At 29.8% G+C, this 14,482-nt stretch overlaps 2 protein-coding genes across 2 annotated transcripts; one reads left to right on the top strand and one right to left on the bottom strand.

The window, feature by feature from the left end:
* The first annotated feature begins 4,717 nt into the window (after positions 1–4,717).
* Positions 4,718–7,907, top strand: LOC105630851 (mitochondrial outer membrane protein porin 2). The gene is made up of 6 exons (XM_012212835.4): positions 4,718–4,898; positions 4,963–5,030; positions 6,380–6,490; positions 6,571–6,657; positions 6,746–6,954; positions 7,253–7,907. Exons 1-6 carry the CDS (start codon positions 4,847–4,849, stop codon positions 7,557–7,559), a joined length of 834 nt encoding a protein of 277 aa, XP_012068225.1. The 5' UTR covers positions 4,718–4,846; the 3' UTR covers positions 7,560–7,907.
* Positions 7,908–10,189: 2,282 nt separating this feature from the next.
* LOC105630850 (F-box/kelch-repeat protein At5g43190) lies at positions 10,190–11,760 on the bottom strand. The gene has a single exon (XM_012212834.4). The coding sequence runs from the start codon at positions 11,569–11,571 to the stop codon at positions 10,369–10,371; it is 1,203 nt and encodes a 400-aa protein (XP_012068224.1). The 5' UTR covers positions 11,572–11,760; the 3' UTR covers positions 10,190–10,368.
* Between the last annotated feature and the right edge of the window lie 2,722 nt (positions 11,761–14,482).

Raw genomic sequence — 14,482 nt, forward strand, 5'->3', positions numbered from 1 at the left:
TAGGGAAAGGAGTGCCGTAAGGCAGTATAAACTATAAAGGGCCAGGGAGACAGAACACCTGGACAAGGAGTGCGTGGGTCATTGCGGGTTGGGCTGACACGTGCATATTTTGACTATACCAAATCCTAGTCGGGTGTGAGCACGTGCGAAAGGCCTCTTTAAACGCGTGCGTGGAAGGTTCACTATTCTATAAATGCCTTTAGACGTTGAGTCTTTTTCTTATTTTGCTCTTCCACCAGCGTACATTTTGATTTAAAGCTTTATTAAAGAAATATTGTTAGGATAATTTAAGATTAATGGGTGCAATTTGGTGTTGTTCTAGGATTCCTTATGGTACGCTTGCGCGTTTCATTTTGTGCCACGTTATCTTGCATCTTCGTAGAGAGTTGTTGACTGTGATGCACATGCTTTGATCAATCATGAGGTATCAAAACAGGTCAGGCCACGCCATGGTTGGCTGATCTAAAAAATATTTAGCTGTTATTTAGAATTGAATTAGGCAAAATTGTGCATATAAATTAAATCAGTTGGCCCTTAATATGCTACATTTATGAACATAAAACACAAGATAAAAACTCAGGCAGTGATTATACATCCGGGTTTTAAAATTAATCCTTTCTTTCGGCCAAGAAGGCCCAAACCAAGGGGAAATAAAATAATAATTGCTGCTTTAATTTATTTATTAATTTAATGGTTCCTTTTCCCGCTTTTATTTGATTAACGTGTAACGACCAACCAAAATCCGCTAGAAGCCTAGAAGCCTCCGACAGGCTCTACACAGTAGTACAACATGAACTTTTAACTAGAAAGTATATATATATATATTGTTTCACAGCTTGCAAGGTTGATCTATGATTCTACAAACTACTTGAAATTTTTGAAGTAGTGAAGTGCATGATAAGTATATCTATATACCTATTTCTGTATCTACGTCTCTCTCTCTCTCTCACTATATATATATATATATATATATATATATATATATATATATATATATTAATTTGTATATTTTATAAATTGAAATAATGAATTTTAATTGCTATATTAGTTTAAAAAAACAAAACTAAAAAAAATATAATTCTATGGGAATGAATTTTTCATTTACAAAAACACGAAGAACGGGCCCAGTACTAATATTGTATGCATATTTAGAAATCTATCTTTTATTATTATTGTTTCATTGAGATTCAAACGAATTAAAAAATCACAATACAAAGCAACCAAAAAAGAATTAATTTTCACAATAATGTAATTTATAAAGAAATAAAGTAAATAAGCACTAAAAATAAAATACATTAAATAAGTAAAACAAAGCGAACAAAATTTTCTTGAAATAAGAATTAGTTTGATTTGGCTTATTATATTTTGAATTTATATTATAGAATAATATGTATTATAGACAGATAGCTATTATCGATTATAATTTGGTTTTTTAGTTTACTTTTACTAAAGTTCTATAATCATATCATTAATTTATGGTTGCTTTCTTTGAGAAAAAAAAAAGTAATTAATAGTATGATGCGATTAATAATTAGCTAAGTAATCAATAATATGATGCATTTATTTTAAAATACTTTTCAGTTTTTTCAATAAATAATGAAATTATTAGTATTTTCTAAAAATATTACCATTAATAAAAATTTCAAAATAATTTTTTATACTATTTTTTTATACTGCTACAAATTTTGTAAAGTGAATACCAAGCATCAACAAATTTAAAACTAAAATTTATATGAGGTTGTTAATTGTTAAAAAACTGAAGTGTTTTTCCATTAGTACAGTAAATTTATTGTTTAGGTTATCAATTATTGAAAAAAAAAAATCCAAAAAGCTTTTTTTATTAATTCAATAAATTGTGGGATTATTAATATTAAATTTAATTAATATATATAAATAATTAAAATATATGTCCCAAGATCCTGGAATGTAATGATAATAAAATTAATATTAAATTCATATAATGTTATTTGAATTTTTTAAAATAATATAAAAAATTGCACGTGCAACACGTGGACACATAAATAGGTTACTTATATCAGTTATGATTTTGAATATCTTATCATATTAATTATCTATATATTGAAAGTTCATTATATAATACCATTTTTCTATTACATGGTTTTTACTATTTAAAATTTTAGTTGCTACATTATTTTGTGACATTTATTTAATTAGGATAATTATTAGCATTTATTTTTATCTATTTTTATTTAGTATTCTATCTTTCTTTTTTCTAAAAATTTAATTATTTTATGTTTTTAATTGGATTAGATTTTTAAATTTAGAAATTAATATTATGCCTATATATTTATCTATTTTTGCTTAATATTCTATACGTTTTAAAATTATTTTGCTTTATCTCTTTATATTTTAATCGGATGACTCAAACTTTCGTGCAAAAATTAAAAATAATCATATGACTTACATGTCATTAGATATTGAGAGTTTATTTGATATTATTAATTTTTATTTTGTAATTTTTAATATTATAAATTAAAGTAGATAAGGGGACTTTTAATTTTTTTTTAAGGGTTTTACTTATTGCATTACATCCAACATTTTATACCATTATAAAAGATTTCAAAATTTCATATACTACATTATTTATACATGCATATTGTTGGGAATGGAAACGGACACAAAAAAAATTTCAAAGTTAAAAAAAAAAAAAAAAAAAAAAAAAAAAAAAAAAAAAAAAGCTTTAAGGATAAATATGAGATTCAATTATTATATATAACACAGAGTAAAATGGATGATTTTTTTCATTTATGTTAGTATATTTTTTATTCTTCCGTATATATGGCTTTAACAGTAATATCACAATGTAAATTTATAAATATATGTTTTGGAACTTGAAGACAAGGAATAAATTGAAGTGCAACATATGAAAGGAAAAATGATACATGTCACATGAATATTATCCTTAAATGAAAATTGCCTACTAGCTTTAACACATTAAATGCTTGCTTGGTTTTTAGATTAAAATGATAAAAATTCTGACTTTCTGGTGCTCTATATGGACACGGTGCTAGCCAGCAAAAATCTTTTGCCGACAACATTGGCTGCCAAACTAGTTTCTATTTTTAATAATTCAATGAGAATTCACTTTTCGGTCCATAATAAATTTAAATAATCTTCATTTATATTTGGAGACAACGAAGCCGACTTCGAAAATATTTACATTGATGAGAGATTCAATATATAATCTAAATCACGATGATAAATCTCGTAAATAATTTTTACCCCTGGGGTTGCTGCCAAACTAGTTTAACGCAAGGCAATATTTGCTATTTCAATCAAATGATTGTTATTCATATACTTATAAATCGAGAAATATAAAGGTTTTGCCATTCAAACTAGAAAGCTCGTCTGGATAAATATGTACAATCAAATAGACAAAGTATCTAAAATATCATTATTATTATTTTTAATTGACACCTGGAGAAATGTTTATGGAGCCACTCATCTTTTTAAAATTAGGTATGTGGGTTCTACCTTTATGATTTTATCTGCATAGTCATTCTCGATCGTATGCTACTGTATAATGAAGATTCTCTTTTTACCCGATCAAGAAACAGGTGGGTTCCTCCATGAATGAGTAGTCTTGAAGCAATTGAATATTTTCTTCTCTATCTCCTCACAAAAATACATTTCTGAAAGGTTTCAAGAATAGTAAAGAAACGATTTTGAGCCAATTGAAATAAATTAACAAGAGGGGGAAAAAAATTACAAATGCAACTTTGAAATGAGTACGTTGCTTACAATCTCAATTCCATTGCTTTAGAATGCTGTAATTCTAAGGTTGGATAATTCAAGAATTCTATCTATAAATAATTTTCTTCCTTTGATTTCCGATATTTTGCTTTGAATGTTAGTGGAAAAATAAAAAATAAAATCGAATATTGCAATTTAAGTTTTCCTCTTATAATTTGTCTTAGTTGATATTTCATTTTATTAAAATTTACTTTAAAACTTAACTAAATATAGAATAAGTAATTTTGTAAGGCGCCGCCCGAACTTTATCTATTGCAATGTCGAAACGCGTTACTGTCAAACTAATTTTTTGAGTACATAATACAAAATAAATATCTATTATTAAATCTTTTTTTTTTTTTTCAAAATATGTACTTTATGATAACTAGTATCCAATAGCAATGACTGACATATAGTTGTAGCTCAATAGCAATTACCGATGTATAGTTGTAGTTCGATGTTTTTAGCGGTTAGCATATGAATATTGATTATTTATTTTTTAGAAATTTTTGATTTTTTCTTTATTTTTTATATTTTATTTAGATGAGGTATCGTTTAAATTTTAAAAATAAATATTTTTTATCATAAAAATAAAAAAACTTTGCAATCTAAACATATTAATGTGTATCATTAGGTGTTGGAATTTTTTTTTTTTTTTTTGAAAGGGTATTGGAAGTGATTTGTGTAGTAATTTTATACTTAGAATTTTAATTACTACATTTAAAATTCGAAAATTAATCTTTAGGCTTTAATAATCTATCTTATTATAAGTATGTGCATATGTATATATTTTTACTATTATATATATATATATATCTCATTCCATCCATATATTTATTTATGATCCCATATCGATACTTAAAGTTTTAATAATTACTGGATTAGAAACAGTTGTAATGGGTAGATTCACCATGCATTTGTTTCTTTCTCATACAAAATCACAAATAAACTAAAAAGAAATAAAGAAATGAAAGTTTGCCCCAAAGAATGTAAAATAAAAATTAGAACCCCCGAAATGATGGGGTTTTAATAAACCTCGCTCTGTCGTTCCTCTGTAAAAACCCCAAATTTTTATTCTCTTTCTGCAATCACTATGAGCAGCAAGGGACCCGGGCTCTTCTCTGACTTCGGCAAGAAAGCTAGAGGTAGATCTTCCCTCACCGTGTCTTTCTCTTTGTCTCACCTCTCATTTATCTCTTTCATTTGCAGATGTACTCTTCAAGGATTACAGCACCGACCAGAAATTTGCAATTTCTTCTTGCGCTGAATCTGGAGTGGTTAGTTCTCTGATTCTGTTTCATTTTCTCTCGTTATAATTTCCAATCATTTCTCGTTCCTTTTTTTTGCTTGCTTGGATCCAGCTTTTCGCATTTAATGCTGTAGAAATTTTTTCGCATTGAATACGAATTGAAAAGTCAAATTGTTTGGTTTTTGGATTTGTTTTCTTTGTGGTTGTTAAATTGATGCCGTAGCCATGGATCTATGGACATGTGATTCAATTGCACTTACTCGTCGTTTAGCTAAATCTGGATTGGGATTAAGGGATAATAGTAATTTCAAAACGCACACATGGTCGCACATAAGTAAATATGTATAGGTTCTGGTTCAGCACATGGGAACTGTATGCCTAATTTAAGAACTAATTAGCACCAATTAAGTTCTCCTTTTTGCATGATATATCTATTTATAGTATCTGTGATACACTCTTTCATGCACTAATGGTTAGCACTGTGGTTTAGTTTAATGGTCCCATACTGCACTCGCGTTCTCACAAATCAAAAGATGTGGCGGATGATCTTTTGAACTCTTAGAACAAGGGAGACACTACTGTCTAAATGAGTTGTCAGCTATTTTTAGGTTTGTAGCAAATTACCGTGTTGTCCTTAGTGTCCTGATTCGATAAGTTTGGAAACATAAAATAAGCTGGTAATTCAGTAACCTTGAGATTGATTTAGAATCCAACGACTCAGAGTTTCTCCTGTTAGTGAACAGGAAGTATTCTGCGTTAGCTAGATGTAGAATTAATTAATAAGTCGAGACTAAAGGTGAAAGAGACAGATGTAAAATTACAGAGAAAATATGTTGGCGCTGTGATATTGGTCTTGAGTATAGATGGGTGTTACACAGCCTAAAGTTGTTGATTCTGCGCTTTAAGTGGAAAGAGTCTTCTGCAAACAAGTAAAATGTCTTCATGAAAGTCTCTGAAAATGTTAAATCCCTTTTACTGTATGGTACAATATGATGTTTCTGACCTTCCAAAGTTGATGATGGGAGATGAATGATGTCATATCAAATATCTTTTGCCAAATTTTAGAAACTATTTAATTTAAAGTCATTTGTGAATAATATGCCTTTAGTGAATATATTAAACTTTATTTGTTACAATCACTAAGGTTGGTTGATAATCTTTTTGGCCAATTAACATGTTCTGTTTAGAGCCTATGTTCCTTCTTACATTCTTATGTGATTCAAAGTTGTTGCCAGTTCTTAGGCAATATGCATTTAGCACTTGGAGTTGCATGAGATGCAAGAGCTCGACCATGCCTTCTTTTTTTCTCTCTCTTTTTTTTTTTTTTTTTTTTTCAGTACAAAATGAGGGTAATAATGCCATCTCTTTTCTCTTCAGGCTATCACCTCAAATGTGGTTGAGAAGGGAGGTCTGTCCATCGGGGATGTGTCAACACAACATAAATTCAAGAATGGCTCACTTGATGTCAAACTCGATACACAATCAAACGTAACACCTTCGCTCATTTCTGTTGTCAAAACTGAGTTGGACACAATCTTGTTTCTAACATGACTAAATTGATTGAGCAGATTCTAACAACCCTCAGACTCACTGATTTCCCATCATCCACAAAAGTCATTGCTTCTTTAAAATTGCCGGATTACAACTCTGGGAAGGTACTGAATTTGCTTTTGTTTAAATTGGACATGTATGCACTCGATGAACTGTTTTAGGACTGACGGCTGTCTATTAAATTTAACACAGTTGGAGGTACAGTATTTTCATCAACATGCCGGTATCACTGCAGCTGCTGGATTGAACCACACGCCAATTGTTGATTTCTCAGCAACTATTGGTACTCCCACCATTGCCTTCGGTGCTGAAACTTCCTATGCTACAGCTTCTGGTGAATTTTCAAAGTATAATGCTGGTGTGAGCTACACCAGCCCAGATACCAATGCTTCAGTGATTTTGTAAGTCCCCTTAATTTGCACGTTCTTCAGTCTCCTTAATTTGTGCATTCATCCATAACTTAACATTAAAATTCCTCCTAGGAAGGATTTATCGTCTAACAAGATTGGACAACTTACTTGAACTGGCTTTCTATGGAGCCTTTATTTTTCATTTTTATATTTGAAAATGTGCAATTTTTGTGTTGTTGGACTTGGGACAGCAAACCGGATTACATGCTAATTTTTGAACGCTAAAATGGAAGCTCCTTGAAGTTAAGATACTAATATTTTCATGATCTAACAACAATTGTTTTCTTAGGGCTGATAAAGGAAACTCAATTAAGGTTTCCTATCTGCGTCATCTGGAAATGATGAATCAGCTTACTGTAGTTGGAGAGATCAACCGCACATTTTCCAACAACGAGAACACATTGACGGTTGGATGTTCTTATGTAGCTGATCCTCAGACTGTGCTGAAGACAAAGCTAAACAATCACGGCAGTCTTGGAGCTCTTGTACAGCATGAGTTTAAACCAAAGTCCTTCCTAACAATTTCTGGTTCCTTCGACACGAAAGCCTTGCATAAGAATCCCAAGTTTGGGTTGGCACTCTCTCTCAAGCCTTGATCGTCTATACTTAATAGCAACAGGAATGATCATACCAATTTTATTTTATACAACTTGTTTTAATTTTCTCCCCTCATTGAGGCATTTTTTTAAAAAAAAAATGGCTCCATATTTTAAATTCCTTTTGATAGGATTTTTCATTCCGCTTGCTTGATTGCCCAAAGTCATTTAATTGCTGTCGACTAGGATATCTGCTCGGTTTTTGTCGAGGTTTGTTTTATTGACTTTACTTTGGAGAGATGCACCTTTTTTGTCCCTACTCCCTTGGTTTCTAGGTCCTATTTCATTATGATGTGACTGTAGAATTCAGAGAAATATGAAATATCATATGCTTGATTAAGGGTCTCACCCATCTTCTGGTGCTGCCATTGACTATATAGTTCAAGTTTAATATTGTATTTTAAGTATAAACAATTATCTATAATAAATTTTTTATTAATGAATTTATTTAAAAATCTGATAAAATTTTAAAGATGTTTTTAATTAAAGTGTCCTCGAACTCGTCGCGAAGTATCCAAAATGAGTAAAGTTACAAAAATAATAGGACATCCTTTTTTCTAAGTATTCGATGTGTTAGAAAGTGTCGTGTTAATATAGGTACAATGAACCTTTGTGTCCATGAGTGAAAATTGTTAAACATATTTACTTGCTTTCTGAAAATAAAAGAGCCCAAAAAGCAAGTCCTAATGGTTTATAAAGCCATTTACTATAGTTATCTACTCACTATAGACTGTAGTGATTTTAAACTACTTTTGTAGCATCTTAGTTTGATGGTAATTTTTTTTTGTTCTATTTATGCTATAACCATCCAGTAATAATTGATCTCTATACTTTAATTCAAAGGTAGATGGTCAGTTTCGGAAAATGTAAAAAGAATAAAAAGTAGATGGTCTACTTTCATCTCATAATGCTATGAGATAGACGTCATTGATAATTTATTACCATAAACCTAGAGATAATGAAGACAATGAACCGTTGAATGCTCTACTTAAAACCATTAAGGAATGCAACCGCTACTTGCTTAATACAAGTCATTAGTTGCCCAAGACGACGATAATAAATAAAAGAGAAAAGACAAAAAATAAAAACCTTTTATTTATGACAAAACCCTCAATTTTCTTCAACTGTGATTTTCAAAACCAACATGGAAAAAATTGGCGTCCGACGGTATAGCAACTCTTAGCTAGTTACTCTTTTAGTTGGAGTTGTATAACAAACTAATCCAACCAAGCTCCATTGAACTCAGAGTTTGAACATGTTTAAATTCGAGTTTGAGTTTTATTCATTTATTAAATAAATTTGATAAATAAATTTAAATAGAGCTAATTAAATTTATCAAATGAGTTCACATATTTTTTTTTAACGAGTTAATTTAGCTCATTTATCGATATATTTTTCAACTATAATTTCTATATAGAATTAAATAGATAAAAAATAAAATATTTTTTGTCTATTTCTTTGTTTGTTACGCTCGTAGAATAAGAATTTCGATTTTCATTATTTTATTTGGTTATAGAAATGAGAGAAGAGAAGAAATAAAATCGGAAATCACTAAAGAAATCAAAAGATTAGAAAGAGAATGTCTATTATTATATTTAATGGTATTTTGCTAAAAAAGAAAAAATTCCTTGTATAATCTAACCCGCTTCCATGAAATTATCATTCCTTATCTATTTATTTTCTATTCTTATCCTCCTCTATTCTGACACGATGAACATCGCCTGTGGGTTTATACTATTACGACCTTTAGTGTTGCACCAGTCCTCAAACAAAGAAAAGGATAGGGAGCATCTTTATCTTTGAACTTTCTTAGTTTCTAGATGCCCTTTTAGATATTTCGACGGCTGGGATGTGTTTTACGTGGAGTCAAAATCATCTGATATAGGCAGCAAAGTCAAAGGCAAAAGCAGGCCTGTATTTTTATTATTCTTCTTCAATAGATGTGGCGTATGCATTAGAAGTAATAGACACCCAACTAAACTTCCAATCCATCTTTAATATCTTCGATAATTGAGATTTTAAGTCACCTAATAGACTAATATATATAAACCTCACAATGTAATCGGGTGAAAAGATTGTAATGTCTTTCAATAACGATTAAACAGTTTTGGTATTATTGATGTTATCCGATGCTCGATACAACGTGTGTTCTTATTTGAATAAGTACTTTCATGATAGTATTTAGACAAGGATACAACTTGTGTACAATTTGTGTACATTTTTTTTATTCTAGTAATTATGATTCCAGATTTGGAATCTCCTGGGTAACGTTAACAGTCAACTATTACCGATCCAACCATTATTTAGTACATAACTTCTATAATGGTGAGGACACAGCTAAAGCAAGTTCAATCAGAAATTTGAGGAAGAAAGAATTGATAAAAACGATGATTGAAATGGTTTTTACGTCAAAAGTAGATGAACAAATGTTTCAAGAATTATACGCAGGGTATTGCAATAAATGTTCTAGAATAGAAGATTGAGCACGCAAAGTCGAAAATAAGATAATTAACAATTAATTATTAATCAAAATTCAGGTTTGAAACTCGTGTAGTTAACTTATTTTGGTTAGCTAGATAAATTTTCCGCAAGCTTTATTAGTGTAAAGCGTAAACTATGAACAACGGCCATTAACAAACGCATCCAAAAACCAGGATTCTCAATATCCATAAAAAGAACCAAATCCAAACAGACAAATCTAATAAGCTTCTAACTTATTAGAAATATACAGAACATATGTAAAGCAAAAAAGAAAAAGGAAAAGAAAAACACAACTCACAGAGAAAGTGAGACAGAAAGGACAAATGCCTCAAACAACAGCATATAGTTCTGGAACAAATGAGAACCACCTAAAACCACAGCTCCACTTATCAGGCAATGAAGGGCATTTAGGCAGCCAATGCCATGTCCTTCTTGAAACCTTGTAATACAATATCTCTGGCCATGTGTAGCAGCACACACATATCATTCCTTGATGCCAAAAACAGTAAACATGTTCATAATTATGGTAACAAACTGACACAAATTTTCTACACATCATTTCTGGCAAACTTTCAATTTCCGTCCAATTCCCTCCATTTCCCAATTCCCATAACTTCATGATCCTTGAAATCCCATTTCTTCCAATTCCACCGAGCAGATATAATTTCCCTTCACCATCACTTACCAATCTAATAAAAGTGATGTCTTCTGGCAATTCATTGGTAAATCTCTTCCACTTTCCTTCCTCCAAATCAAGGCAAACTATTGAAAAGGGCTCTGGCGTGGAAAAATACAATGACCCCTTAAAATACACACCTTCTTGATGACAATTGTCACTTAGAATTGGCTCAAGACTATCAAATGTTTCCCAAGATCCCATTTTTGAATCATAAAGTAAAGCTGAAAGTGATGACAATTTGGAGCATAGCACAAAGATTTTGTACCCAAATGGTGTTGAAACAAAAGTAAGTGACTCAAAACCAAAAGGGTAAAGAGGAAATTCAATAACCCTCGAAGATTTGGCTAAGAAATTGCAAACAACAAAAGAACATGAGTTGGGGAGAGAGAAACAAAATAACCCATTAGAGCATGACACAAGAGTGCAAGATTGTGAACTACCACCCACACCAGCGGTGCAGCGTAGCAAAAAAGAGAGTGATAAGTTTAAGTTGCGCCAAGTACCAATCATAGAATCATATAAACAGTAACGATGATAAAACTGAGGGTGAGAGAGTAAAAGAAAAGAAGAGAAAGGTGAACCAGAAGAACAGTGTTTAGACATAAAACAAGGAGAAAATATAAGAGACCTGAAACGCTTACAAGTTGATCTGAGATTCAAGAATGCTTTTAGAGGCAATAGAGACAATACATGATCAAGTAGCTCCTCCGGCAGTCGGCTCCATATCCCGGGATCCATCTTCGGCGATCGAGTAGCTTCTCCAACTCTGTCTGAAATCAAAGCATGATCTCTGATCTTGAGAGGAGGTAGAGAACCAGTTGGTTTGAGGGTATTCGTGTGAGGGTGAAACATATCTAGAAATTATAAAATATTACAAAGAAAAGAAAAATCAAATAGTGTCAGCTTTAGCTAAACAATCCCATCTTAAATAAGAGTGAATTAAACGAGAATGAATAGGTTTCCCACGCAGGAAACGGAAATATGATAAATTGATAACATTGACTTATTAAGAAAGAACAAAGCGTGCTCTGTTTGTTAGGTCACATGGGTACACAAGAAATATGGGATGGTTGAAGCAGCAAGTGGTCTTTTCTTTTGGGCTTGGCAAACAACTAGGCCATACGTTTATTTCAAGTGCTAGTTTTGTTTTATATATTGTATACTAAGTCCATTCTTTGCCCACAAAATCAAAGACCCAAAAATTCTCCTTCCATGCATTGAATCAAAAGAGTACATTACATAATATATTTATAATTAATAACCTCATCAAACTTGTTTTTTCCTTTCTCTCCGATCTTCTAACCCTAGTTTTAGTTTGGGATTCCCGCTATTTTTATTGGTTTATCTCCATATTCTTTTTTTTGCTATTCATTGTGAGAGTTGATTACAAAATAAAATTATGATATTTGATTTTATTTGGTTAGAAACTTTATATTATAATTTACAGGTGTGAATTTTCGACCAATGGAGTTTAGTAGTATGACATGTTTCTCCTTTGATGCTATTGATGCATAGTGGCGGATATTCGTGATATGTTACAAATTCTTAAAAAATACAATCAAGTTATAAAAGATCCAGTGATATTATAAAATTTATATCTTCTGTCATGATAATTCCAAGCAAAAATATCTAATATTATATTTTTTTTTTAATTTTATTTTGAAGTTCAAATTAATGCTATTATTTATTTTTGCGAATTTGATTACAAATTTCATTGTTGAGAATGAGTTTCTATCTAATTATTAAAGTTTTTATTATTAAGTTCAGTCTTTATTGAAATATAATTAAATTTGAAAAGAAAAAGAAAGCTTTAAAAGAACTTTCTCATGCATACCAAAAAATATATATATATATATATATATATATATATATATATATATATAGTTGCTAATTAACATGTCTTGACCTAACACTAACGGTTCCCTTAAAAAAAAGGACATTTTCTTGACCTTCAACTTGTTTATAACATGGTCTGCGTGAACTTGACACTTTAATTATTCTGTAAAACCCTTACTGATTCAGCTATCTACAACGTAAATCCATTAAACCAAATATCGCTTCACCATTTTTATTTTATTTTATTTTTTTCTTTTGAAAAAAAAAAAATCTTTAAATCAAATTCAACTATTCATCTCGAAAGAAAAGTGGAAGGACATGAAACCCACTCAACCTCATCAAACATCGACACCCCTTAGTCTTATCTATAAGTTTGACTAAAATAAAACTCTCACTGCACACGTATGAAATACATTTAATTCCCAATAGTAATACAACTCAGATTGAAGTCAAACGCTTTATATATACATAAACACTACACCGATTACTTTTATATTAGGAGATTGAATATACAAAACATAAAAATTATAATAACGTATTTATATTTCAATACACGTCTTATAGTGCTAGCATTCTTATACTTTTCTCTTCATCAACTCATTTGTATGATTTAAAAAAATCCCAATCTAAAAAATCTAAAATAATGATTAATTCCTGTTATTCAAATGATTTATGAGGCTATTTAGTAGTTTTGCAAATTAATTACTTTCTTAATCTCCAACTATAAAACTTTAAATTATATAAAAATGTATGCAAATTATCCTTCGTAAACACTTTAATACTTCCTTTATTCTAAAAAATTAGAGTAAAATCAATAATAATTTGAATAAATTACCCTTTATTTCAAAAGTAAAAAGAAATATTTGTTGTATTTAATATAAATAATGATAACACAACAAAACTATAATTTATTACTCATTGTGATACTCAAAACGCTCATATTTTGCAACAAAATAATCATGCTAAACGACTTATATTTTACAGGAGGAGTAGATTTTTAAAAGTTTTTTAATAATAATGAATAAAATAATTAAATTACTTAAATTACAATAATATTTTTTTATTTTAAATTACTCTCTCCATCCCATATATATAGATATAGTTTGACTTTCATATAGATTAAGGAAAACTAATTAATATATTTAAATTATATTTTTTGTTTAGCTTTTTCTAAAATTACACCTTTATAATATTAAATGATGTATATACAATTGGGAATAGATATACACATTAAATAGGAGCATATAAAAAAATTACATAACAAATAAACTTTCAGAAAAAGAAATAAAATTACATTTTGAAATAGACGAAAAAGGAAAATGCGCATATATATATGATGAAGTAAGTACTAAATTATCCTTTATTTCACATGGTAATAGGAATAATAAAATTCGTGCAAAGATTTATTGAGCTTGTAATATTTCTTGACAGATCTAACAGTGTGTTTGGCTTTTTTTTTTTTTTTTTTTCTTCTTTATGTAGGTTAGTCCTTAGTTAACGATGTCAGAGTTTAAGCAGTTCTTGTTATGGATAGAGTTTAATTCGAAGTTAACGTCCAAAAATGCTTTATTGATCCATCCAAACACAGCTTAGTGATTGAATACCCAACAATTGAAAAAGCATGCACTTAATTAATTATTTGCTCTGGATTTAGAATTTCACGTTGGAATATATTAAAAGCGGCATCAAACATGCTTTGTCCCACTGTATCTCGAAAACTGAAAAAAAAAAAAAAATTATTGTAGGATGATAATAACAGACGTGGGAGTGGTTTATTTGAGCTGGATGTTGAATCCAAATCTGTTGCTGTGGTGTTAAGAGTTGATTATTCAATACTTAAGAAGTATTAATATTTTGTACTTCTTTTTTACACAAATAACGAATAAATATCACATTTATATATTTTAAGAAATAATAATTTTTTTTT

Source organism: Jatropha curcas, chromosome 9, assembly GCF_041381405.1.
Source record: "Jatropha curcas cultivar XTBG-Jc1 chromosome 9, XTBG_Jcur_1.0, whole genome shotgun sequence".
In the NCBI taxonomy this organism is placed as follows: Eukaryota; Viridiplantae; Streptophyta; class Magnoliopsida; order Malpighiales; family Euphorbiaceae; genus Jatropha; species Jatropha curcas.